The sequence below is a fragment of the Poeciliopsis prolifica genome, unplaced genomic scaffold (assembly GCF_027474105.1).
Source record: "Poeciliopsis prolifica strain line A6 unplaced genomic scaffold, Auburn_PproV2 SCAFFOLD011, whole genome shotgun sequence".
In the NCBI taxonomy this organism is placed as follows: domain Eukaryota; kingdom Metazoa; phylum Chordata; class Actinopteri; order Cyprinodontiformes; family Poeciliidae; genus Poeciliopsis; species Poeciliopsis prolifica.
In genome coordinates this window covers 3,587,263-3,612,556 of record NW_026562386.1, presented here as the reverse complement: position 1 = coordinate 3,612,556, position 25,294 = coordinate 3,587,263, and the positions used below count along the sequence as shown (strand labels likewise).

Sequence of the window (25,294 nt, the reverse complement as noted above, 5' to 3'; positions counted from 1 at the left end):
TATGTGCCATTAATAACAAAAATGATGCATACAGTAATGCTTTATTGTAGGTACAGTTAGATGGTTTTGTGGGGGACTCTTGAAACAATTTGAAGAGTTAATATCTTCCATGCATGAGAAAATGGTGTCAACAAATTGTTTATTTAACCATCTAAAACCAGGTAGTATCCCACATTTCTATTTGAACAAGACAGCCACCAAAACAGATTTGCTAAAGACATTTTTAAATTGAGGTGCTGATGAGTTTCTTACAGGAATTCTTTACTCTTTCACCAGATGATATCATTATTCATTCTAAATTGAAATTATATTGGATAATGACATTATGAAATAAATTGTGTGTTTGCATTATGCGCGGTTGCTGGAAAAAGCACTGAAGGTTTCCAAATCAATTTTTTGTGCAACATGAATTACTGTACATTGAATTGCCATTATATAGCAGGAATGCCATTATTAATGTCTGGAACAACATTATTTGTAGTTTCTAATAAATATCACAACGGCCTGCCTTAAGCAGCCTCTGAGTTGACTGCAGCCTGCTGTGATGCCACTTACCGGATGAACAGTTGTTTCACGTCAAAACAACCCGGAAGACGGTAAAGCATGACGGAACTGCTGCTCAGCGGAGGCGAGGTCAAGGCAACGGTGCTCCCGAATGTAACCTGCTGAACCTGTGGGGTTATCATGCACAATAGGTGTCGGCATTTCTCTGCTTCGTGAGCCAGGACTAACAGGCTCCAGTGTCACGGTTTGCGCTGCAGGTCCATGCTGACGTAGCGCAGCTTTTCCAGGTATCCGAACTGGTGCAGACCACCGTAAACAGGTCCAGAGACATCATGGGGAATGGAATGAATAAGGTCAGTGGTGCTTTTGCTTCCCGACTCAGGAGTCATACCGATTGTGGTCCCTCTAATGTAGCCGTCCTGATGTGTCCAGATAGTCTGACAAGTCACTGTCAGTCAGACTGAGACATGGAGTTGACTTGTCTGGTATTATCATAGATTCTTCAATGACTTACAATGTCATTGCTTATCACCTCTTGACATGAACCATCACTGAAACTCATTTATGATTGAAATGCATTTAGTAAATGCTAACTAACTGATTATAGCAAGGCTCAAGTTGTTAGATAGGAGGCGCTGTTGCAGTTACTCTTATAAATTATTTTGATTTCTTTTTTAAAATGATACATAAATAATATATTTGCCATAATGATGTGGAAAATATGTTCACTTCTTGAAATCCTGTCATTAGGACATTTAGGTGCATTTGAGGAGATGATAATGCTTTATTTAATGACACACCGTGGGGGAAAAAACATATATCTTCACTGCAGAGAGGAAATTAATGTTGGAATCCCCCTTTTTCTGAGGCACTGATGACCACTGTGGTCCAGAAGCAGGACTCTGGTGCCGCTCATCACTTTGTCCTGCATGGCCGCTCCCAGCCTTGTATGGCTGTGAGGACATTGCTAAGTTCTTAAGCCTTAAATCCAGCCTTGCCTGACCTGGAACAAGCAGAGTTCTGGTGTCTGAGTTACAATGAGTGATTGTAACGCAAGATGTCTGTGTCTGTTGCTTCACAGGTTGTTGATGGACTGTACCTGGGCAACATCAGAGGTAGGACAAACATGTTTCAAAATATGTCAACGCGTTAAGTTTAAGCATAAAGAACAGACGGAACATGTTGGACTTTCAGTCAGCTTATTTGCATTGGATAACTATTAGCATAATAGCCTATTTAGGATTGTTTTTTATTGATTGATGCAACACAGAGAGTCTTCCATTGAATCCTTTTTTTAAATATTTAGTTTTATGTCAGTGTCAGTGGGTAATTTGGAGTGTACTTCCACATTTAAAAGCAATAGTAAATTGTATGCTCTTTGTGGTTAGTAGCACAGAACAAACCAACAGTTACATCTTTTTTTGGCCGCTTTTACAAACTGATTTCTGTTTGTGTTTCATTGAAAGGATAAGTATGATGTAGAAAGAGATGCTGATGAGACTGCAATAAGAATCGGTAATCATGTGAGTGCTATGACGGCTGGTTTGGCGAGGTGCACACCCTCCGCTCAGCTAAGCTGGCATTTGCATTTCCACTAATTTTAGCTCCTCCACCCGATTGCAGTGGCACCACATCTAAAATTAGTCCAGCTGACAGGATCAAGTGATCATAGGACCAGCTAACGCAAAGAACTTGTTCTCAGCTCTGTCTCAATTTGAACCTTTAGCACTGCTGGTCAAAGTTATGTTTATTTCCTGTAAAATATTAACCCTGAAGTATGCATCTTCATTTTGACAACCTGTCTTTTACAGTTGTGTTTAGGTGTGGAGCTCACAGTAGGTCTGTTAATTTCAATGACATAAAAACAGCAGTTGTGGATGAAGCTGAATATTGCCAAAAAGTGAAGAATGTTTGAGATGCAGAACTTTGGAATCAAGGCAAAACACAGTGCCTATCCAAATGGAAAGCACAGATAACAAATTCTGCAGTTCGAGTGTAAACAGAAAATTATTTATGGGTATTTATCAAGCAAGAAGGTGATTGTCTGGTTTGGTTAAAAATAAAAACACTGCGATTCTGGACGCAATCTGATAGACACTGACAGTAAAAGCTTGAGTTCTCACTGTTACAAAAGTGATTATTTTAATATGGCTGTATTATGACCTAACCTAATCTAAACTGCTCTGGAGCAGTTTGTGTACCGAACTTCAGATGCATTTATTTCTAAAAAAGAGCCACCATACACTGATTTTCTTTTGTCTTTACTCTTTAATGATATGTATTCTACAGGCTGTGTTGAACCAGCCTCTTTGCTCACCAGACATGTCTATAAAGGATTTTTTTATTTATTTATTTTTTACTGCAAGATTACATTGAATAGATATCTTTTTTAGACTCTGAGTTAGCTCAGATTATTGTTAGATGATAGCCAGTCACAGATGGATTCATACTGACCTGTTTTTCCAACATTCTGTGTTGTGGTTTTGAAACCTGTTTCTACAAAAGAAAAAAAAAACATTCAAAAAAGTCTGTGAGGGGTAATTCAATCTATTTCATGCTCTACTTTTTTTGCAAATATCCTCAGCCTGACTGCACATTTTGCGTCTGAAATTAGAACTTACTGTTGAGCTCACAACATGTAAACACAAGTTGAGCAACTGTTTGACTGATGTGTTTCTTGTTTTTCTTTTTGCAGATTCGGAAAACAGAGAAGGTCTCTCCAAAAACGGAATCACCCACATCCTTTCAGTATACAACAACGCTAAGCCAGTGTATGAGGTTAGTGAAGAAACCAGCCTACGAGGTATTTTTGGCTGTTGCGTGGTGTGTTTTTAATGCATCAAACCAGTGCTTCCTGTGGAAAATTTTATCTGGTGATTTTTCTAAAGGCTGCGGTCGCTTTAGTATGTGCAGTTCAGCCTCTCAGCCAGCAGGGGGAGCTAGTGACCTTCGATTGACGTAAAAGAGTTTGTGGCATCAACTAATGTGTAATCTCAGTGTTAAAAGAGGTTTAGTTGAACTGAAAATGCAAAGCTCGAGACAAATAACCTACACTACGTTAAACAAAGAGTTAAAACCAGCTTTAACCACAATCTGAATTCTGCGGTTGACTTGAGTTTAATCCTTGTTTTGCAGGACATCACATACCTTTGTATTCATGCGGCTGATGCTTCCAGTCAGAACCTGTGAGTAAACCAGTGGGGTTATTTATAACTTGTTATAACAACAAGTTATTAGTGCTTGTTGTTTTTGTTTTGTATGTATCTTCAAGACTGTCTCGGTGAATAGCGTATTATGAAATTTTGGAGGAAAAAACATCTTCATCTCAATGGGAGCATGAGGTGAAGATAACACATTACTGTGTCCCATTTTTTATATTTAACATAAACAAGGAATAAAAGGTGGCTTGATAACTTAGATTAACTTATCAGGCTCTCATATTCTACACTCTACTGTTTTTGTTCACCCAATTTGATCCAATCATCATCTTTTGAACGAATATTTTCACATTGTATTGCACTAAATGGTCACTTCCTTACCATGAGGTCTCCAGTACCATACCTTACAGTTATTCTGGGATGTTTTTGTTTAGATAACAAGGTTGGTTTTCACCAGCCTTGTCACTCTGGGTTATTATCAGACATCTAAAATTTGTGATTGCTCATCTAAAGAAAATGCTATTTTTCCCAAAAGATATGTGATTTGTATTAAAATTGTATTAAAATGTTTCATGTTAAAGAGACCAGGCGTTCCTCTCAAGCCTTTTTAAAGTAACCACACTTGGTCTGCTTCCTTCTCTGTCCAACTTCAACACGCTGATGGAGGCCTGTGTTGTCGCAGGTGGGAGCCTTCGGTTTGCAACTTCCCTGAGCATCGCATGGCCTGACCACAGTGTGAACTTTACACTTGTAATAAAGAACAGCTGCTGTTTTGAATATTTTCAGCCATTTTATTTACGTTCATATTCATGTCGCAATATGACAGGGTGCACTTTCACCCTGTCATATTGCTTTGATGGAGACCCAGCATCTTGATCCGGGCCACGACAACATGTGGCAAGTTTGAGGATCAAATTTCTAACCTTATCAAAGATAGATAATCCTTCTGCTTCTGATGAATGGTGCTAAATATTTGTGACTCTGAAATTGTGACAGTCAGTATTTTCTTACTCCTTTTAATTTCTATTTGAGCTGGAAGGGGGAACTTTGTTTTGCATATGCTTCTTCTGCAGCTTGTAATGCCACAAGGTATTATGTCATATGAGTTTGTTCATCTTGGTCATGTGATTTAAAGAGATATGAAAGATGAGGTGTAATTATCTGACATGTCCAGTTAATGAGAGTGCTACCTGTTGCTGCACACTACTGGTTAGCTAATTGAAATGAAAGCTTCTAAATGTTTTCTGCTACTTACAAGAAAGACAGATTGAGCTATTCCCTATTTAAGGTGTAAAAAGAACTATAGGTTTTGAAGTTATTAGGCAGTTTTATTTACTTTAAATTAAATGCTTCCAGTATTTACTAAACAGGTACATAATTTGGTTCATTTAAAATGTTCTGCCGAACAAAACCGAACAAAAAACAATTAGCAAGTGATTTGCACGGTTGCTTTCTATTTTTTCTCTATTACATATATTAAACCATCTTCTTTCGGTAGTTTTTCAAGCTTGAATTTTTAATATTCCAAACAGGTATTACAATTTTTGTTTTACTCCTATATTTTTGACAGACTCAAGAGTATTAAGATGATTGATCAGGTGAGCTGAAAAAAAAACCTACATTGAATTTTCCAGCCAAATGTTCAGGCGGAACATATATCCTTCTTTGAAAATTTCAGTATTATGTACCGGATATGTCATTTTTGATATGGGTGATGCAGATCCCTTTTACTATTAGTGCAGGCCCTGCTTTTATAAGTTATAAGATACACATAAGACAGAAAGGGATTGAATGTGAAGCGTCTTTGACCCAAACTATGATCTTGTTCCAGAGAAGTAAAGCCTGAGAGGAAAATGCTGTTACAGTTAAACGAACTACTGCAGGTTATATTTTCTATGTGTTTTGGAGGGAACTTTTTGTTTTCAAGTGTCATCGGCAGCCCGGCTGAGTGTTTGCAGAGACATGGGCTGCACCTCCACTCTCAGCACTGGCTGCTACCACAACACATTAGTCATAGCAGGAACATGTCCTTCGATTAGCTCTGTGACTTTATACAACACTTTTTGTTTTAACTCATAATTAAACACCGTGCACAAACAGAGGATACCAAAAAAAACATTGGTCTCTGTCAGTCGCTGGAGCATTAATGAGCCGTCTGCATTGCTACAGTGCAAACTGATGACTGATTTTGAGATCAGACTGAGAACTGCTAGACTTAGTGCTCTCTGTTTAGAGAGCACTAAATTTCTACATTTCTAATGCTTTGCAAAAGTGTTCAAAGCCCTCCAGCAGAGTCGAAGTGTCAAGAGAGTGACTGAATACATTCCCGAAGAAGCCCTGACAGTAGAAAAGCATTGATTCTACTAGGTAAAAAAAGAATGTCAAAGCAACAGAGTTTCTCCGTTTGAACCTCAGTTTCAGTGTTAGTAGGTTCAGTTATCTAGGCTCTGAAGAGGAACTCCCTGGAAGTAAAACTCTTAATGAGAATTTAACTGTTGTGGCTGTTTGGCTGTTCTTGATTGGGCCAGGTTGGGGTGTGGATGTCTGACCTCCACTGTCGCAATCAGGCGTCCTTCCCTCCGGCAGCAGAGGAAGGAAACCTCCCAGTGACATCTGGCTGTTTGCTTCGACCACCCAGGGCTTTATAATAAACCCCCTCTGTCATAATCACTGGTCTGACTGAGGAGAGGAGTGGGAGAGGCCAACTGCCGTCCTGCCTTGCTTGCCATCACACAGGGGCCCCTACGGTCAGACGTGATGGCCCCTCTTATGTGTTCAGTACACGACAGAAAACAGCATCAATGGTGTCTTTGGCTGCTGATTTTTATCTGGTTTAAGAGTGACAGCTACACTGCAGTGACAGCTGCTCTTTATACATTTTCTTCTTCTAATACAGCCTAAATTGGAAATTCATCTTGTTTTTTTTTTTTTATGAGCATTAGTTTTAATGCATAGAAATCACAGACCATGAAGGCATCAACTGATTTGCATCAACATTTGCATTTGTGCAAGCGGTCCCCAAGTCCAAAGTGGTTCCAAAACTAAGCAAATCATTGTAATTTAAGAAAAAAAAGGAAAAATCAGCATAACATATACCAAATATACCGCAGATTTGCAGAAGCTCATTTTGCATTTCAAACATACAGCAACTTCTATCTGCTCCAGCTCAGTTTTTGCCCTTTTTTTGTCTTCTTAAAACCTCAAACTTCTCTGTCACAAGTTAGTTTTCTGCACATTGAACAAGTACCGCCGGAAACCTCTGTGCTAGACGAACGGAGCGAAGTGCTGAGGGAGACGTTTTAAAGAAGGCTTTGGATCTCAAGGAGGAGGGAAAAAAAAAAAAACGAAAAGCGACAGTCAGTCTATTTTAGCTTCAGTCTGTTGGCGAGTCTGCTGTTGAGTAACCAGCATCTGCTCCTCCGGAGACGCCGTTATCAGCCACGAACTTCTCGATTATGCAAAAGCTAAAGGATATCAGACTGAATACACAAGATGCCAGAGGAGCAGTTGTCACACAGCTACACCGGCTCTGTTGCCATTTCACCAGGGGATGTATTTTGTTGTACTCATTTCAAAGTGATGAAATCTTGTACATAAAGAAAAGGTAGACAGTTACTTCCCTTCTTTATCCCCGCTGTCTGTGCCCTGGTCTACCACAAACTCTCTGTTTGAGCCAACTTAATACTTTTCTCACATGACACGAGTGGAAGAGTAGAAAGAGAGAAAAAAACCTCCTGATAAGCAGTTTCTTAGAAAAGACTGAAATCTATTCAAACTGTGTTGTAAACTTCTCGGAGTGCATTTGTAGTTTCAAGTGTCACAGTCAGGACATCATCATAATTTCTGAAACAAATTGGATCCGCAACACTCTGGCCTTTACAGGGGGTTTCAGTTCAACGTGTCTTTTCTCAGATCCCATTTAACGTAACCCATTTTTAGCTCCACTACCTGCATCGCTGGCAAACAAGATGCTTCTTTCTCGTAATTTATGAGCGACTACTGTATATTCGGCTTTTTACTCTGGACATTACTGCATGTTGCACAATTCCTATTTTTCTTCGTGTCAACATTTGTCTTGTGTTCCTTTTCCAGACTGCAGCATTTCAAAGAGTGTATCAGCTTCATCCACCAGTGTCGCCTCAACGGTGGAGCCTGTTTGGTTCACTGGTAGGTTGTTAAGATTTGAGCAGCTTCCTCATGGGAGCTGAGCATGTCAAGTCTGCTCTCTAAATAAGGGTTATGAGGAAATCTCCAGATTAAAGCATTGTCAATAAGTGACTTGCTCTTTGGGTCTGAAGTTTACATGCTGCCAAAACAGGCATGTTGGCCTTTTGAATGGTGCATAGAAATTTTGCCAGGGTGTTTTTGCCATATAAGCGTTTGGCAGAAATCCTGCTGCATCTGGAGAGTTAATTTGAATATTCCTGGCTCAGACCGCTGCTGTTAAGAAGAGCCCACAACATCTCAATGAGGCTGATGTGAGGGCCAATTCTGAAGCTTCATGGAAACCTGCTTTATCCCAACATCAGGTCAGAACGCCCCATTGGGTCCCAGGTTCCTCCATCTCTCACCGCAAACACCGAGTTTGACTTCAATATTGAAACTAAAACTGAAATGGAACTGAGGTTATTTCTCTCTGTTGATCTGATTTTATTAAATGTTTCTATAAATAAATGAAATCTGTAGATGGTGTTAAGAAGCTTGAGAGGGGACTTTTTGTGAGCTGTTGCTATGGAAGTTGTTTAATGGCTTGATAAGTAAATAAACTAAATGCAAATGCTTTAAACGGAGAGAAAAGGATTTAGCTCTTAGTCCATAAAAATATGCTTCCAGTTGTCAAAGTGTGGAAACAGTTCCAACTCCTAAGCATGGTGGTGGTAACATCATGCTCAGGGTCTGTTTCACCAGCAGAAGTGCTGCAGCATGCTCAAACTGGAAAACAACTTTGGGTGCAAAGTGGGAAACCAGTCCGTTAAATGAACTCAGTGAACACTGAACAGAGTGATAAAATCCAGGATTATGGCAGAAACTTGTTATGTGTTGCAGAGCTGCAACTAACTGAGGGGTTTTTAACCCGGTACTAGTGGTTATGTAAATAGTCTGTATGTATAACTTTGTGTCAGTCTGAATGTGATAAAAAATTTGGACAAATGCACCCTACTTTTTAATTTTTTTTTTAGGAATGAAAGTAGATTGTTGTATCATCATTCCAGTGCAAATGCATCGCTGAAACTCTGCGACATAATGCTGGCTGCTGTGTTACATAGTTCCGTTCTTGCTGTAGTCTTGCAGGTGTGTCGCGCAGCACCACCATGGTGGTGGCCTACCTGATGACCGTCACCCACTACAGCTGGGAGGAATGTCTGACTGCAGTGAAGGCCGTTCGCTCGTTTGTCGGCCCGAACTACGGCTTCCAGGAGCAGCTGCAGGAGTACCAGAACACACGCGTCTCAGAGGTAAACCCGACGAACCCAAAAGCAGAGAAAAGCGAGAGCTTTGGTGGTTTGAATGTCGAAACAAAAAGCAATGCGGGTCTTTAGTTGAGATGTTTTCACCCTCTTAGGAGCTGCAGTAATTTAGCGCTCTGTAAATAGCTTCACGTGTTAATTGTGATTCAGTACTGAGGCCGGGAGAGGATGTGACAGATGCAACAATCACATGCAGACTGTGGTTAACCTGTCAACTGTTAATCGTAACCATCTCACACACACTTCAAGCTGTCTCCCAATGTAGGTTGATTTCTGAACCTGCAGAGGAGAGAGGAGAGATTATAAATACAAACCAGTTCAATAAATTCAGATATGACTTAACTCTACTTCTGAGCTGCTTTATATGAATGACACACTTTTTAGATTTTCTTGGTAAAAAAAACAAAAACAAAATGAAAACCCCAGCCTATGCTGGCCTATTTCCCAACAAATGTGAGATTTTTGGTTGTAATGTGAAAACATGAAAATGTTTAAGGGATTTGAACACTTTTGCAAAGCATTAGAAATGTAGAAATTTCTTAAGTATTCTTATCAAAAATTCTGTGTACTGAAAAAAAAGTAAAATTAAAATCTGAAATTTGGAGAAGTCGGGGAAATTTATAGATTGTCTTTCTATTTCACTACTTTTTTAAGACAAAACAGCAGTATATACAGCCCAGCATCTGAATTAAGTCATTTTACCATCATATTCAACAAATTACAGTATACAGGTATCAAGCAGAAGTTCTCATTAACGTCACCTCTCTGAGTAATTCTTGTTAATTGGTAATATTCTAATCTTAATAGTCTTGTTTTCTTGAGCTGCATCCAGAACATTCCTCATACAGTCTTGAAGTCATCAGTCTGTATGAATTTAATCTAATGTGTTTCACTTAGTGAAATGATTTAAGGAAACAAATGAATTTTTCAATAATAAAACAATATATTATGATGTGAGCAACTTACAAAACTCTGTTCACGCCTTTATCTGAAAATGGAAACGAACACAACTGTCCACCTAACATGACAGGAGGCGACCAAGGAGAGTTTTATTCAGAGAAGCGTCCAAGAAGGCCACTGTGTCTCTGGAGAAGCTGCATATGACAATCTAAATTTTACTTTAACCTAAATAGAAATTCTGTTTGTTGTTTGCTGCCAGCCAAGAAGGGATCATACCAACTGTGTGAAAGAAGGTGCTCTGGTCAGACGAGACCAAAATTATTGAATTGCTGGAAAATCACTTTGCGTGGTGAAAAACTGACACAGTACTTCAAACTGAAACCAACATCAGTACCGTGGAACATGGTGGTAGCAAAGGCACGCTGTGGGAAAGCCTTTCCTCTGAAAGGATAGAGAAGCTTGTCAGAGTAAAAACACTGTTGTACATAAAGGCCAGTACTACAGTGGAAAGGTTTAAATCATAATGTTAAAGTGCAAACCTAAATCCAAGAGAAAATTTGTGTAAAATCTTCAAAAGTTAAATAAATTAGTTAATTTAAAACAGAGTCAATTTGCAAAACGGCTCTAAAAGATGTTTTACCAGACTTAGAGTAGCTAGTCTGGTAAAACTAGCTAAGTTTTACAAACATGCAACAGTTTATTTTTCTCTTTGTTTTTGTTTACCTGAACAGAATTAGACAATATAAAAATTGTTCTAACATTTAAGCAAGATGCACTAAATGGGAGATCCTGAAGCTTCCCTCTTTCCCTTTGAGTCTTGGTCTGCATTCCACATGTCGTAAATTTAATTCAACATTTCAAGTTTGTTTTTATGGGTTTTTAGTTATAAGTTAATAAAACAGGAGATAAGTTAATAAAACAGTCTCACATCCTAAACATACATTTAAAATCCCCATCTACTCTAATAACTGTCACTGTAGAAAGTCATAAATTACAAGAATATAAATAATACTAAATGCTAAACTTCTGCTCTGAAAAGTGATGTTTATTGATGCTCTTCATTCAGTCTGACTGAGTTTCAGCTATTTTTGCTTTAATGAAAATAGTGGAGACGAGGTCGTTAATAATTGACTCAAGCAGCTCAGTGCCATCCTTTTCAGGTTTTTATTTGTAGAAAATGTTGAAAACTCCCATGTGATTTTCATTTCACTTTACAATTCTACAGTGCTTTATATTACACTTAATTACCAGTAAAATTATGAGATTAGGGGTTTGAATACTTATCTGAGGCACTGCATATCTAATCTGGCTTGACATTTTTTCAAAGCAGAAAAATCCAAGTCAAAGTCCAGGAAAATTTAAAGTAAAATTTAATTGCCAGATTCAAATATTACTGGTATACAGTTTAGTCCTTTCAACAAATTTTCTTTAATTCATCTGACCAATATGATCCGTGCTGTATTGATCACGTCCAACATGAGCTTGCAGCTGCTGGCTGTTCTCAGCCTGCATCGTTTGCAGAAGACACGCAGAGTGTGTGATTCCATGACTGCGCCGTGAGAAGGGGAACTGCAGGGGGTTTGCTTGGATTGCATTAGCCTGGGTACTGCTCATCACGTGTTAAGCATTACTGTCAGCATCTTGCAACATAGCATGACTTTTTAAAAAAACCTGCTCATTGTTTGAAAATGTTGCACTGATTTCTAGGATTTAAGAGGAAATGTGTTTTCTGCATCTGTGATTTTCCCACGTGTATTAGAGAGAAAGTATAGCCTACACAGATGATTTTTGTATTTAAGATTATCTGATTAACAAGAACTTTTAATTATTTACCTGAACACGCATTGTTTGAAAGAGTTAAAGATCCTGCAGACCTGAGCAACCTTGAATGTTGATAAAGTTATCAGATCATTACAGTTTAGCCAATCCCTGACTTGAACTGAATCATTGTGTTATGATTAAAACATTTTGAAGGGTTAACAGACATTATAAAAGGTTTATTAAATATCAAGGACTTTAACTATTTTATTTGAAATGAATGGTTAGCACCTAACATTGGAGTTTTGAAATGTCTGGAAAAGTATTTAATTTACTTTTATATAGTAATTTTCCAGATCTGTATGGTTGAGGAAAAAAGAAAATTAATTATGGGAAAATATAAATTTTTTATTTTTTTTTGGTCCCTTTCTGTAGGACAGAAAGATATTGTTGCTGTGTTTTTGCATCACTTTATATTAAAATAGCATGCTTTTTCTTATGATTTGTCATTGCATATTGATATTAACTTAGTCAGTATTTTTTTTTCAATTAAAAACGTTTTATTTGGTCTCTAGAGAACTTTCAATTCAAGTTAAATTGGACTTGTAGTTCCTAAATTGGGCCGACATATCGGCCCAATTGAGAAAACAAATTTCTCAAACTGACTGATAGATTTTTCTCCAAACAGAAGAAAAAGGCCATTAATCATAATCATAATCAACAAACATGTTTCACAGAATCAGTGTTCAGCCTGGGAGACATTCTTCCATATTTGACGTTTATAACAGTTGTAAATTTTTAAAAAAGGTCGGTTAACCCAAATGCCACGAAAGCAGCGGTCCATTAGCCAGCCCATCAATTTAAGCATTATTATTTAATTATTTGTGAAATCTTTGGATCATAAGCCTTGAGTACAATTTAAACAGATTCAGAGTTGAATGCCCAGAATCTTTTTTTTATCATTGTAAATAAATATTGTTTAAATTTAAATCTGGAGAATTATAAAATAATATGTAGGAATCTTGTCAATATGCTCCTGTTTTTGTTCAGAAGCTGCTGGGCTTGAGTTGTATCATTTTAAACTTTTTTGCCTCTGATGAACCAGATGTGACTTATCTTGATTATACTTTGTGGCTTTTGTGGAGTTCTAAAATATTTCAAGATGACACATTAACATTTTGCGAGTTTCGTCTGACGTTATCTTTACTCTGGTTTCATCTTCTTTAAATTCATCTTTTTTTACAGCTGGATTAGTGTAATGAGTCACTGCTGTGATGTTTGGCTCTTTGGATGAATGTGAGAATAGTAATTTAAGGAAGATGAATGTATTACTTTCACAATGACTTTCACTTCAATTTATTCTTCAAAGAATATGTTATGGCACATGTAAGCTGGACAGTAAGATTAAGAATAAAAAAAAGATTACGATCCTTTCATTTTTTTCTTTTCACTCTTCTAACAGATTTCAAATTCTACTACAATTTCACTAAGAAGTTTCAGTCTTAGATAATAATTATCTGTTATATGAGGTATCAATTCAGCTCAGATATTTGAAACTAGGAAACAATTGTTCCAACAGAAGAATGACACATCAAAACTGATTTTTGGAATGCATAAAACAGGGTGCAAACAATGGCATTTCTCAACCATGGGGATTTTTCTGCTTTCTTTAATATTTTAATATTACATCCGACCAATAAAAAAACTATTTTTCAAAGCAGAAATATGAACTTAATAAAAAGTGTGTTTAATATCTGCTTACAGGTTATTTTCAAAAGGTACTTTTGACAAACAAGACTCATCAGGAGATATATTTATTAAATATTATTGCACAACCAACCGTTGGATGTTGGTATGTATTGTATGTTGCCTTGGTGTATATTTTGGATGCTCAGTGGATTTGTGAAAAATTCATTATAAATGCCTATATTTAAAAAAAACAAAATAAAAACATGATTTTTTTTGTTGTGTTGTATTTCACCTTTGAGAATTTAGTCATTATTTATTTTTCCTGAGCTCATTTTTCAGGGTGATGAAGGTCGTCATTGCTTGCTTTTTCTAATGTCTCCAGTACCGAGCTTGGCTTCAGGCCAGTTTTCGTCCCAGTCCGTTCAATGACCAGCAGGAGGTGGAGGCTCTGTTAAACCAGTACGCTGAGCAGCAGGAGAGCCAGGGCAGAGCGGTGGACCACAGCTGGATGAACCAGGGAGTAGATGCTGGTGATGCCGAAGGCGACAGCTAAAGCTACTGCTCCGTAGCCAACTCACCCTCCATACTGAACGCAGCTTTAGAGTTTGGATTAAAGAAAGATTTTTTTTTTCTTGTGTCACAGCTTTTTTAAGCTCTGGATATTTATTTTGAAATGTGCTACAAACTTTAATTGCTTGTATCACTGAGCACTGCCATTACTTTGGTTTTGGTGATGCCTTACAATAAACACCCCAGCACTTTAGCCATAATGAGTAACTTCCATGTTTGTTTGTTTTTTTGGTTGTTTTTTTTTTTTTTTTTTTACCATTGACTCAGCAGCCTTAAATCTGACTGATTAACGTTGTTTCGATCAAAAACTGTTTGCCTTTTTGAAAAATGAAATGCTCCAGTTCAGCCATAATGTCTTATTTTTACATTAATCCCTTCAGTTTCTCCAAAATAAACTATTTAAAACCACAGCTTATGAATCATCATGTGCATTGGACTGATGCATTTTTCAAGTGCATCTGATTATTAGATAAAGAGAAAGGTTTCTTTTATTTGGTGACATCACACACACACCAAATGTGTTACCTGGACCCCACAGTGAAACTTCCTGATTTGGTGGAAATAATGATGATGTGTTGTAGGTCACAGAGTTGCACAAACTCCTACTTTCCCTGCTCAGGAGGGAACTTTATGCTCCTCGTCAGGCTGTAAATAGAAAACACAGAACGGTTAAACATTAAAAGCAGGAGGTAACGTGGTGATAGATTGCTTTAATTGTCCACAATAATTTATGGTACTATAAACACTTTGAAAATCTTTTAACATTTAGAAAATGTTACTTGAGGTAAAATAAACTCAGTGAACTTTGAAGAGTAATCGCCCTTTGATTTCCAAACACCTGTCTTCCTTTTAATGCCTCTTTGTAATGCAATTGTGGGTTTTTGTTTTTTTAATATTGTAAAATTTCTGTTCTGTTTTAATTATGTATATATGATTCATTTTATTGTTATGTTTTATAAAGAAATGCAAAATTGCTAATAAATCTGAAGCTCTTGCAATGAGTGTATATGCCACGTTGAATCATGCAAAGCAAAAAGAACTGATAAGGACAATGAATCACATGTTAAACATTTACTTCCTATTATTGAAACTTAATTATACTATCCTTATTATTTTTATGAAATTCTGAAGAGATTGCAGACATTTTAAGATGACACGCTAGTCTTTGATATTTTCAAATGTACCAGAAGGGATTCCAGAGCGGTTCGGAGTGAACAGCATCTACTCTCATGCACCAATATGGAGTTTGCATGTTCTCCCTGTGCATGCATGGCTTCTTTCCAAGTACTCCGGCTTCCTGCCACAGTAAAAAAGTTGAACTCGAATTTCAATTTTCTCAGAAAATTAAGACATGATGTATCACAGATTATGAGCAATCATCTATGATACGTCCTTGTATTGAGCAAATCCTAAACTAGAGGCAGCACCAATAAGATCTTGTAATAAAGCAGAAAATATCAGAGATCAAAATTTCTGTTTTCAAAGAAAAACAAAAGAGGACAGGAAATGTTGCATTTCAGTTGGGAATTAATGTTCTTGAGTCTGGAGGAAGACTGGAGACATTCAGAATCCAAACGGTGACCTTTTACGGAGCCATGTCACTTTTGTTCCACTGATGAATCAAGTCCAGTCGGTGCGTCCATCTGCCAGGACATTTTGGAGTACATCATTCTTCCTTCTGCTGACAAGCTTTATGAAAATATTGATTTCATTTTCCAGGAGGACTCTGCACCTGCTCACACTGCTGAATGTACAAATACTTGATTTAATAGCCATGATTTAGCTGAGTTTGATTGGTCAATCTGTGGAGTATTGTCCAGAGAAAGATAAGACATCAGACTGAACAATGCAGACAAAGTGGAGGACAATATTAAAGCAACCTGAGCTTCCTCAACAGCAGAGTTGATCTCCTTCATACTACTCAGCACTGATGCAAAATTAATCCAAATATTTTGAGCAAATAGTGTTTCTTTTTATTTATCTTATGTTTTATTCACATTAGCTGAACAGTTAGCCATAAACCCTAGTGGTAAAATTTTATAGAAACACTCTGGCTCTAGTTGCTAATGTGTGGTCAGGCTACATAACACACAATTTTTTTATGTCATTCACTGAAATTGACCAAAGTATTGATTATGTTTCCATTTATTGAGATGCTCAAGTAATGGTTGTATCTTTAGCCTTTAAACTGACTGTGTCAACATTTGCATGGAGACAGTTGGACAGGTTTAGGCATGCAGCTTCCTGGCAGGAAAAACAAACAAACATACTTACAGTAAGTCTGGCAAGCTGTTGAAAATTCCCATTCCACTAAGTCTATCTGGTTATTTCCAGATTTTAAACTATCAATAATAATTGCTCTGCGTTTACTGGAACATAACATTGTCAAGTAATTTTAATATCACAGAGAAATTGCACATTTTGAAACCTGGTGTGAAGATAAACGTCTTATGCTGAACTCCAGTAAAACTAAAGGAACCTTGGGGGATTGGGAGCACTCAGTCGTGATGTTCAGTGGAAATATTATTTAAAAAGTACTCATCTTTAATTTCTTGGCATCATTACGTCCAATAGTTTGGGCTGGAGGAATCATGTTGATTATCTCTGCTCTAAATCCGTTCAAAGGCTTCATTTCCTGCAGAGACTTGGGTTGTTTGGAGTCCAAGCTAAGATCACGCTGACTTTCCATGACGCTGTTTTCGGGAGTTGAATTAAATATGGCATGTACTTGGTTTAGCTCGCTTACCTTGAAGTCCAAATCAAGTGTTGCTGGCGTAGTGAAAACCTGGATGAAAATAAGCAGGACAAATTCTCAGCCTCTTCCCCTGCAGTCTGTTGGTGTCGCTGCAGTAATTAGGCAGGCAATAAAGACCTCGATGGATCTACTTCATGTTCTGTTTGGTGACTAATAATGTCAGGAAAACGTTACAGAGCCATTTATTGCAAAAGCAACAGTTTTAAGCAATCCTTTTTCCAATCTCCATCTCTCTTCTTAATACATTGTGATTAGTATTTAGCGGCTGGCAGGGAAGGCTTTTGTTGCATTTCAAGTTGCGGTGTATCTTGTACATTCATTCAATTGTTCATCTGTTTCTTTTTCTTGTTGCTGTTTTATGTAGCATTAATGGCAAAAGGTCAAATTCAAATTGAAGTACTCATGATTCAGAAGAGGTACCAGACCCTCCCACCCCACTGTTGTGATCCTTCAAGGATAATGAGGTGAAGACAATAAATGGATAAGTCAGAAGTTGAACCTCAGAAATGACAAACCTCAGACAGAAAGATGACCTTTGCCGAGTGTGTGTGTGTGTGTGTGTGTGTGTGTGTGTGTGTGTGTGTGTGTGTGTGTGTCATTAGAAGTGACTTAGACTACTTTGACACACAGTTGCATTAAAATTAAAATCAGCCCAGCCTCACCAACCTAATCAATCACTGTATTCTACTTGGTTTAGTAGGAGTAGTAGAGTGAGATTAAACAATCATGACTGTTTAATCTGCATGTTTTTGATTTCAATATAAGGTGGCTTTCACCCATTTTGTGACTATCTTGAAATCATAAAATGGGGATTCCAGATTTTTTTCAGAACATCATGGTTTGATTAAAACATTGATTAGACAGAAGAAAAGAAAAATAAAGTAGAAAATAAGAAGCTGCTCAGCTAAAAATGATCTCAAATTATGAAACAACAACCAGAACTGGAGATGTCACACCTATCAGTTTGAACGCATTAAAACAGTGAAAGTGTTTCCCTCTTTGGGAATAGTGTTGCCTCATCCCAAAGAGGAAATGCTCCTGATTTAAGTGTTTCAACAAGACAAGGACTCCAAGCACACCTTTAAGTGAGCGGACCAACAAAATGAGGAATGGAGAGGCCAGTTCACATCTTGGACCTTAGCTTAATAAAAAAACAAAATGTTGTGTGACATCAAGCATGTTGTGTCTCAGACAAAACCAAGAAATTACAGAAAAGCTGTGGAATGTCATTCAGTCATTCTTTTTGCAGTTTATTTTGGAACTGAGACAGTGAAGATAGACGATTTATTGCGCTCTCATCACCAATAATAACTGTGCAGGCTATTTCTGGTGTATTCTCCGGTTCTCTATTTCCATGGTTAATATCATGCAGGTGCATTTCCGAAGAAATCTGGATCATGTCTCTGGTCCACTCCACACAAAGCGCCACTGTGGCAGCACAGCCGCTTCTTTTTTCTTTTTGCGGTTTCACATTAGATTTGAGTGGGCGCTTATATGAACGCGCACAGCCTCCTCGTTCTGGCGCACAGAAAATCCCCCTCTCTTCACGCAGTAACTTGTGACTTGACGGCTTTTAATCAGTGCTCCACGTCCCCGGAGCTTTCGGCGTGGGCAGCAGCTTTACAACCAGCGCTTGTGTCAGGCCATTTCTTGTAAATACCCGCAGTTCAGAGAAAGAGCCCTTCCTGAACGAGGCCGTCGGGGGGCGCAGCCATTGGCTGGGGCGAGGCGGTGTTGCGAAGCCCCGCCCTCCTATTTCATTCACGTAGCACAACAAACTTTATAGGCAGCTTGTTCAGGGGAGCGCACTTGATTTATCCCGAGGCATAAATCAGCATCTCATACAGAGCCAGGAGCTCGACCAGTCTGACTGACTGTAAGTGATTTTACTTTTGACAACGCTGACAGACTCGACTTCCAATCATTTAACAGTTCACTTGACCATGCCGAAAAGAGCGATGGGAATCATCTGTATGTTTTTGTTATTATCATTTAGGTCAAAGTGAACAATCCGAGGTAAAAGAGACGCGCTGTCAAGATGTCAAACTCGGGCGGTCGCAGACTGAAGCAGTGGCTGATGGAGCAGATCCAAAGCGCGCAGTACTCTGGGCTGCAGTGGGAGGATGAAACCCGCACCATGTTCAGAATTCCTTGGAAACACGCAGGGAAGCAGGATTACAACCAAGAAGTTGACGCATCCATTTTCAAGGTTTGAGTTTCCTGGAATCTGGCTTTTTTTTTTCTTTCTGGTTGCTTTTTCTCTTAATTGATTATTGAAGAAATATTTTGTTTATGTGACTTTAAAAAAAATGTCTGTTTTTCTTTCTCTCTTTCTTTTTTGCTCTCCCTCTTTCTTTCCTTTTTTATCGTTCTTTTGACACCTTGCTTGATATATATGTATTTTCTGCTTCTTGGCCTCTCCACAGGCCTGGGCTGTCTTTAAAGGCAAGTTTAAGGAGGGGGATAAGGCTGAGCCTGCAACATGGAAGACCAGACTCCGCTGTGCCCTCAACAAAAGCCCTGACTTTGAGGAAGTAACAGAGAGGTCACAGCTGGACATCTCCGAGCCATACAAGGTGTATCGCATCGTACCCGAAGAGGAGCAGAAACGTGGGTTTTCCTTTGAACCTGCTCACTTGTCTTGACGATACATAATTTAGTTATTTCTGTAAAATCTCAACAGACTCATAATATGTGTTTGTTTTCTTTTTTGTTTGTTTTCATCCTCAGATGGTAAAATACCAGTGATGACCATGACAGGTACCACCAGCTCCAGTGACCACACAGACATGGCCTGCAGCCCTACAGAAATAGAGGAGCTCATTAAGGAGGTACAGGAGTGCCTTTCATTTCTTCACGATTGCTCTAGCTTCTTGATGCTCTCAAGTTCATCACCTCTTTGTATGTTTTCAGCCTTTGCGACACTTTTTCGCCTTCAGTGTCACACTGCTGTTGTCTCCTTCAACACTTGTTGCATTCAGCGTGCATACCCGCCTCCCACCACAAGCAAATGCAAACAGCTGTGTGTCTTTTTGCAGGAGGACGGCTGCAGCATCCAAGCCAGCCCAGAGTATTGGCCCCAGAGCAGCATGAATGGTAAAAGAAAAAGAAAAAATTGCATTGCTCTCATGTTGATTATTTGAACTGTGAGCATTTCTCTATGTGTCGGACATGCAAAAATTTGTCTGCATCTAGATTTCGTCTCAACTTTGTAAGACTAATTAGTATTTCTGAGACATTGGCTTCTTTTTTTTTTTTCTTTCCATTAAAAATAGCCCCAGCGGAAAGCTCTACCGTTTGTCCCAGCTGCTGTGGGTGATAAATACAAGCTGTTTGCTTGTCTGTCTGTTGAATTCTGCAATGGAACAATTGACTAATATCCTGTTTAACTCTGCTGACTAAAGTGATTATTTCTCTGTAAATCGTGCTGAGGGAATGCTATTTCTGATGATGCAGCAAAGAGCAGACATGACACTGAGATTGAGTCCACTACAGTAAAACACAGATGGGTTACCTGAAAAGTCATGCCTTCTTTTTGTAATTCACAGCTTTCTCTCTGCATCAGGACCCGATGCCATCAGGCAACGTCGATTCAGGTATGAAAACAGTTCCCTTTTCAGGCGTTCTATAACATCTATTAATTAAAATAAGTGCTCTATATTCTGTCATTTCTAAACTTTTTTGTCTTCCATCTCTAGGTTTCTCCCAGTTGATGATCTCTTTCTACTACGGAGGGAAGCTGATGTACAACACACTGGTTTCTCATCCAGAAGGCTGCCGGATTGCCCCCCAGCAGCACCTGGGTCGTGGCGCCCTCTACAGTTCAGACAGCATGCAGAACGTTCACTTCCCCCCAGCAGAGCTTATAGAGTACGAGCGGCAGCGCTACTTCACCCGCAAGCTGCTGGGTCACTTGGAGAGAGGCGTGCTGGTGCGTGCAAACCAAGAGGGCATCTTCATTAAAAGACTGTGCCAGAGTCGAGTCTTCTGCAGCGGTCTGGGGGATGGCAGCTCCCAGTACGGCTCCATGCCCTGGAAACTCGAGAGGGATTCTGTAGTCAAGATTTTTGACACCGGGAGGTTTTTTCAAGGTGAGTCTTAATGTTTGGAAAGCTAAAATCAATGGTTAAGACTCGTTTTCCAAGCAAAGATGTGATGTAGGAGCAATGATGTAATATGATGGCCTAAAGCTCTTTTTTTTTGTCATAAATGTTGCAGCTCTACAGCTCCATCAGGAAGGTCAGATTGCCGCGCCGGATCCCTCGGTGACGCTGTGTTTTGGAGAAGAACTGACTGATGTTAGCAGTGCCAAGAGCAAACTGATCATTCTACAGGTAAGACCTCTCGACTCACAACAGAACAGCTGAGAAAATGCGAACCTGCTGAAGAGACACAGAAATCCAACAACAAAAACATTCTTATCTTCCTTCTCCAACAACAGATCACCATGATGAGCTGCCAACACATGCTGGAGTCCCTGAACATGCGGCGCTCGCAGGCTTACACCAGCAGCTCAAACGTGGAGATGAGCGACGATGTGGCCACCGAGCAGATGGCCAGAATCTACCAGGACTTGTGCAGCTACAGTGTTCCCCAGAGGCCGGCGTGCTACAGGGACAACATGCCCATCACCGCCTGACCAGCTCAACTAGATTCACCTACAAACATATCAGACATTCTATAGAATTTTCATGTGCACCACAGAAGTGAACTGAAAGTTACTGAGGAAAAGAAAGCATCATATCTTCTCTGACAGTAGGACTTTTAGACGGAGGCTCAATTTTCAAGCTTCCATTTTGGTTTTGCCTGGAATTTCTGTTGCATCCATGCAAGGCAGATAACGACTTCATCAGTTTAAGATATTATGTTATAAGCAGGGGTTGATAAGTACTTTACATTGCCAAAGTTTCATTCAAACTAGGTTTATATAAGTAGGCAGTTGAGTTCTCAAACTGGATTTTATTTGTTTTGTTTATATTACAGTTTTAGGAGCTTAGATGATTCATTCTTGTGTGTCAAAAGTAAAAAGCAGTTGAATAATATCTCATTTCATACTATATCGTATTTTCTACAGAAAATGAAAATATTTTTGTATTAGTTGACAAAAATTGCATAATGTATTGGATGCAATGTGGCATTACAGTACAGATAGGTTTTACTATCAAACTGTTCTCTGAGTAAATAATTTCTCAAATAAAGAGTTTTACAGAAATGCGCGTGTGCTTGTCTTTTAACTATTATCAAATAGTGTACAAGTTGAGTTTCAGGCCAACTTTTCAGACCATTGACAGGATTAAAATTGACATTTTCTTCCTTATTGTTACATTTTACATTTCTTTTCACATTTGTTGCTTTTACAACCCATAAAGCTGTCTTGGTGACTAACCCCACTTAAAAAAACACAAGACAAGCTTTCGTGTTAAACTAATGTCTGTGACGCGCTGGCTTCTGCTTCTTGAAGTCTTTGTTTAATCAGGTGTGAAACCAATATTTAAAATTTAACTGCACAGCACAGCGGGTCAAGCATATTTCCTCCATCAGTGTCAAAAATGCATTTATTCAATCTAAGATATTTTTTTTATAAATAAATAAATCATAATATAAATCATGTTCCCTTTTATGTCAATGTTTTATTCTAAACGGCACAATGAATGTTACATTTTGCAGCAGAATCTGAGACATTAACACATACTCTGCACAAAACAGTAATAAAGATGTATCCCTAAATTAGAGTGTCACTGAAAATTTTCAGTAATTCCACTCAACACTAATATACAGGTTCAATAAATTTGGCTTGCAGTTATCTTTTGAATATTACATAAGATCAATGATTAAAAGGAGTTTTGCTACAGGAAAGTCAATACATGCTTGCAGTACGTTTTTGTCTGAATTACTGCATCAGTTCATTATGGCAGAGAGCAGATCAGCCTGTATTAAGGTATTATTATTATTATTAAGAAAGTCCAGGCTGTAAATTTTCATCGAATTTATTCGTTTTTCTATTCCTATCACATTTTTTTCCTTTAACTCAACTTTCCAATATATAAAACTCATTAGCGTATTTAGGAAAAATAATTTGCTGCCAACGCTCCCTGAGGAAGCTGTTATACTGCTCTGATGCAGTATTGAAACATCTTTTGAAACCTAATTTTGGCTTTTCGTTTGTGAACTCAGAAGTTTCACATTTTGAACTAAGTTCCTGTCCAAATAAAATAAATTACATTTCTGATATTTTGATTTGTCTTTTTGCTTTTAACATGTGCAGTCATGTCAAACAAGGAGATTTGATTACAAGTTGACTCAGTAATGTCTCATTTTATTTTTAAAGTGTTTTAATACCAACGTATGGTGGTGAATAAGTGTGACTTTTAATGGAAAACAAAATTTTTTGGGAGACCCCAAAATTTTGAAAGGTAGTGTGTATATATATATATATATATATATACGCATGTGTATAGATACACATATATATATATGTATATATATGTATTAAGGTATACACATGCGTATATATATACGCATGTGTATAGATACACATGTATATATATGTATATATATGTATTAAGGTATACACATGCGTATATATATACGCATGTGTATAGATACACATATATATATGTATATATATATATGTGTGTGTGTATATATATATATATATATATATATATATATATATATATATATATATATGTGTGTGTGTGTATCTATACACATGCGTATATATATATATATATATATATGTGTGTATCTATACACATGCGTATATATATATATATATATATATATATATATATATATATATATATATATATATATATATATATATATATATATATATATATGTGTGTATCTATACACATGCGTATATATATATATATATATATATATATATATATATATATATATATATATATATATATATATATATATATATATATATATATATATATATATATATATATATATATAATATATCCTGGTGTCCGTCAATTTTATAGCTGTATGGAACTTATTTATGGAGTTCTTAAAACACAAATAGTTCTCTGTGACGTAGAGAACTCCATAACCGCCGAATTCTTTTGTTTTATTCCTGTCTCTATTCACCATACAGCAACGCCAGCCGGTCTTAAACTCAGGCAGAGGTTGCTCAGTTTCTGGGATGTTAAACATTTCATGAAATGGTCTTTTCTTTTTCATGAAATGGAACGGGCTGCCACCGTTTCTGAAATGAGCAGCAGTGAAGCTGCTCAGTCGAGCCCTTGTTGCAGCAAACAGGCTGTGGCGCTTGTCGTCTTTGTGATCTTGCAGCTCTGAGTCGATGGGTAACCTTTCCCAGAGAATTGCGAAGGTGTCGTAACGCTTCTTTAGGTTGGGGTAAGTGTTAAAGATTACGTCAACGATGAAGAACTTTAAGCCGGCAGAAAAAACTAAGATGGAGCCCATCATCTGATACGGTAAAAAGCACGAGAAGAAAAAGAACACCCACAGTAAAATGTAGAACTTCATCGTCGTGTCTGGCTTGACCCACATCAACAGATTTTTTCCCTTCTCGAGGGTGTCGGCTATCAGTCCAAACAGGTTCTGGACTTGATGAAGAACATCCCAAACCTGATGGAGCTTCTCTGTGAACGACGGGTGTGCCTTTGGAAGTCCCAGCGGCTGAGTCAGCTCTGGTACGATGCTCCAGTTTATCTTCCAGCCTTCGGCAATTAAATAATTCAAAGAAAGGCGGAGAATTAATAGCAGCAGCAACATGGGGATAGTCCAGCCATGCTACGCTGTGTAGAGGTATGCGAAAAACCAAAATAAAGATAAGTGTCGAGAGGTCCAATTACACAGGGCATCCAGGTTATTAAAGAGATTTTGTAGTGGTATGGCATCTCGTTCTGCCCGTTTCATGTTCTCTTCCAACTTCTTAGGACTCAGTTTGTCCTCTTTTTTCACAATTGGGTCCTCTGGTTGGACGAGTATATCTCCAAAGTAATTTTCAAATTGATTGTAGAACTTTTTCCAATAGGTGTTCCACACAGAGTCATTGTCATTCGGAGGTGGTGGAACGAGAGGTGACTCAGGTGACGTATCTTCAACTTTTCTGTGATGTCTGTGGTGTTCTTTTCTCAATTCCCGTTTCAGTGATTCTATGTATATCTCACTATTTGCAACCTTCTTCTTTAGCAGCTGTTGTTCTTCCAAGGAATCTTTCAGCCGTCTCTGCATCTCTTTGATTTCCCCCGCTGTCACAGGAATAATCTGGGCTTCCTGCTCCAGTTCTGAGTCAGATTCACTCAGCTCATCCTGGCGTACTTTAGTCAATTCTTCATCGCTGGAGTCAAGTGAGATTAGTGGCTCAAGGCACGGAAAATGAATTGCCTAGCTTAGAAGTATTCTTTTAGTTGCAGGTGCATCCTTTGCTACAAATGTTTATAATTTTCTGCAATAAAATTTTTATTTTCTTATTTGAATTGAGTCCTTTTACTTTTTTGGATATTCTA

At 38.1% G+C, this 25,294-nt stretch overlaps 2 protein-coding genes across 2 annotated transcripts; both read left to right on the top strand.

Moving 5' to 3' along the window:
• Positions 1-571: 571 nt before the first annotated feature.
• On the top strand, positions 572-15,045 carry dusp22a (dual specificity phosphatase 22a). The gene is made up of 7 exons (XM_055036833.1): positions 572-857; positions 1,586-1,619; positions 3,200-3,282; positions 3,640-3,689; positions 7,755-7,829; positions 8,947-9,118; positions 13,860-15,045. Exons 1-7 carry the CDS (start codon positions 837-839, stop codon positions 14,028-14,030), a joined length of 606 nt encoding a protein of 201 aa, XP_054892808.1. The 5' UTR covers positions 572-836; the 3' UTR covers positions 14,031-15,045.
• A 3,482-nt stretch (positions 15,046-18,527) lies between these two features.
• On the top strand, positions 18,528-22,008 carry irf8 (interferon regulatory factor 8). The gene is made up of 9 exons (XM_055036830.1): positions 18,528-18,678; positions 18,799-19,011; positions 19,229-19,412; positions 19,533-19,633; positions 19,841-19,898; positions 20,351-20,398; positions 20,501-20,893; positions 21,021-21,136; positions 21,244-22,008. The coding sequence occupies exons 2-9, from the start codon at positions 18,841-18,843 to the stop codon at positions 21,439-21,441; spliced, it is 1,269 nt and encodes a 422-aa protein (XP_054892805.1). The 5' UTR covers positions 18,528-18,678; positions 18,799-18,840; the 3' UTR covers positions 21,442-22,008.
• The last annotated feature ends 3,286 nt before the right edge of the window (positions 22,009-25,294 follow it).

Excerpts from the sequence above, each read along its gene's own strand:
- irf8 (XM_055036830.1), top strand. The coding sequence starts at position 18,841 with ATGTCAAACTCGGGCGGTCGCAGACTGAAGCAGTGGCTGATGGAGCAG. Across the intron at positions 19,899-20,350 it reads GCCCCAGAGCAGCATGAATG|CTTTCTCTCTGCATCAGGAC; the intron begins GTAAAAGAAAAA and ends TGTAATTCACAG. Across the intron at positions 21,137-21,243 it reads GCAAACTGATCATTCTACAG|ATCACCATGATGAGCTGCCA; the intron begins GTAAGACCTCTC and ends CTCCAACAACAG.
- dusp22a (XM_055036833.1), top strand. The coding sequence starts at position 837 with ATGGGGAATGGAATGAATAAG. Across the intron at positions 858-1,585 it reads TGGGGAATGGAATGAATAAG|GTTGTTGATGGACTGTACCT; the intron begins GTCAGTGGTGCT and ends GTTGCTTCACAG. Across the intron at positions 7,830-8,946 it reads GGAGCCTGTTTGGTTCACTG|TCTTGCAGGTGTGTCGCGCA; the intron begins GTAGGTTGTTAA and ends TTCTTGCTGTAG.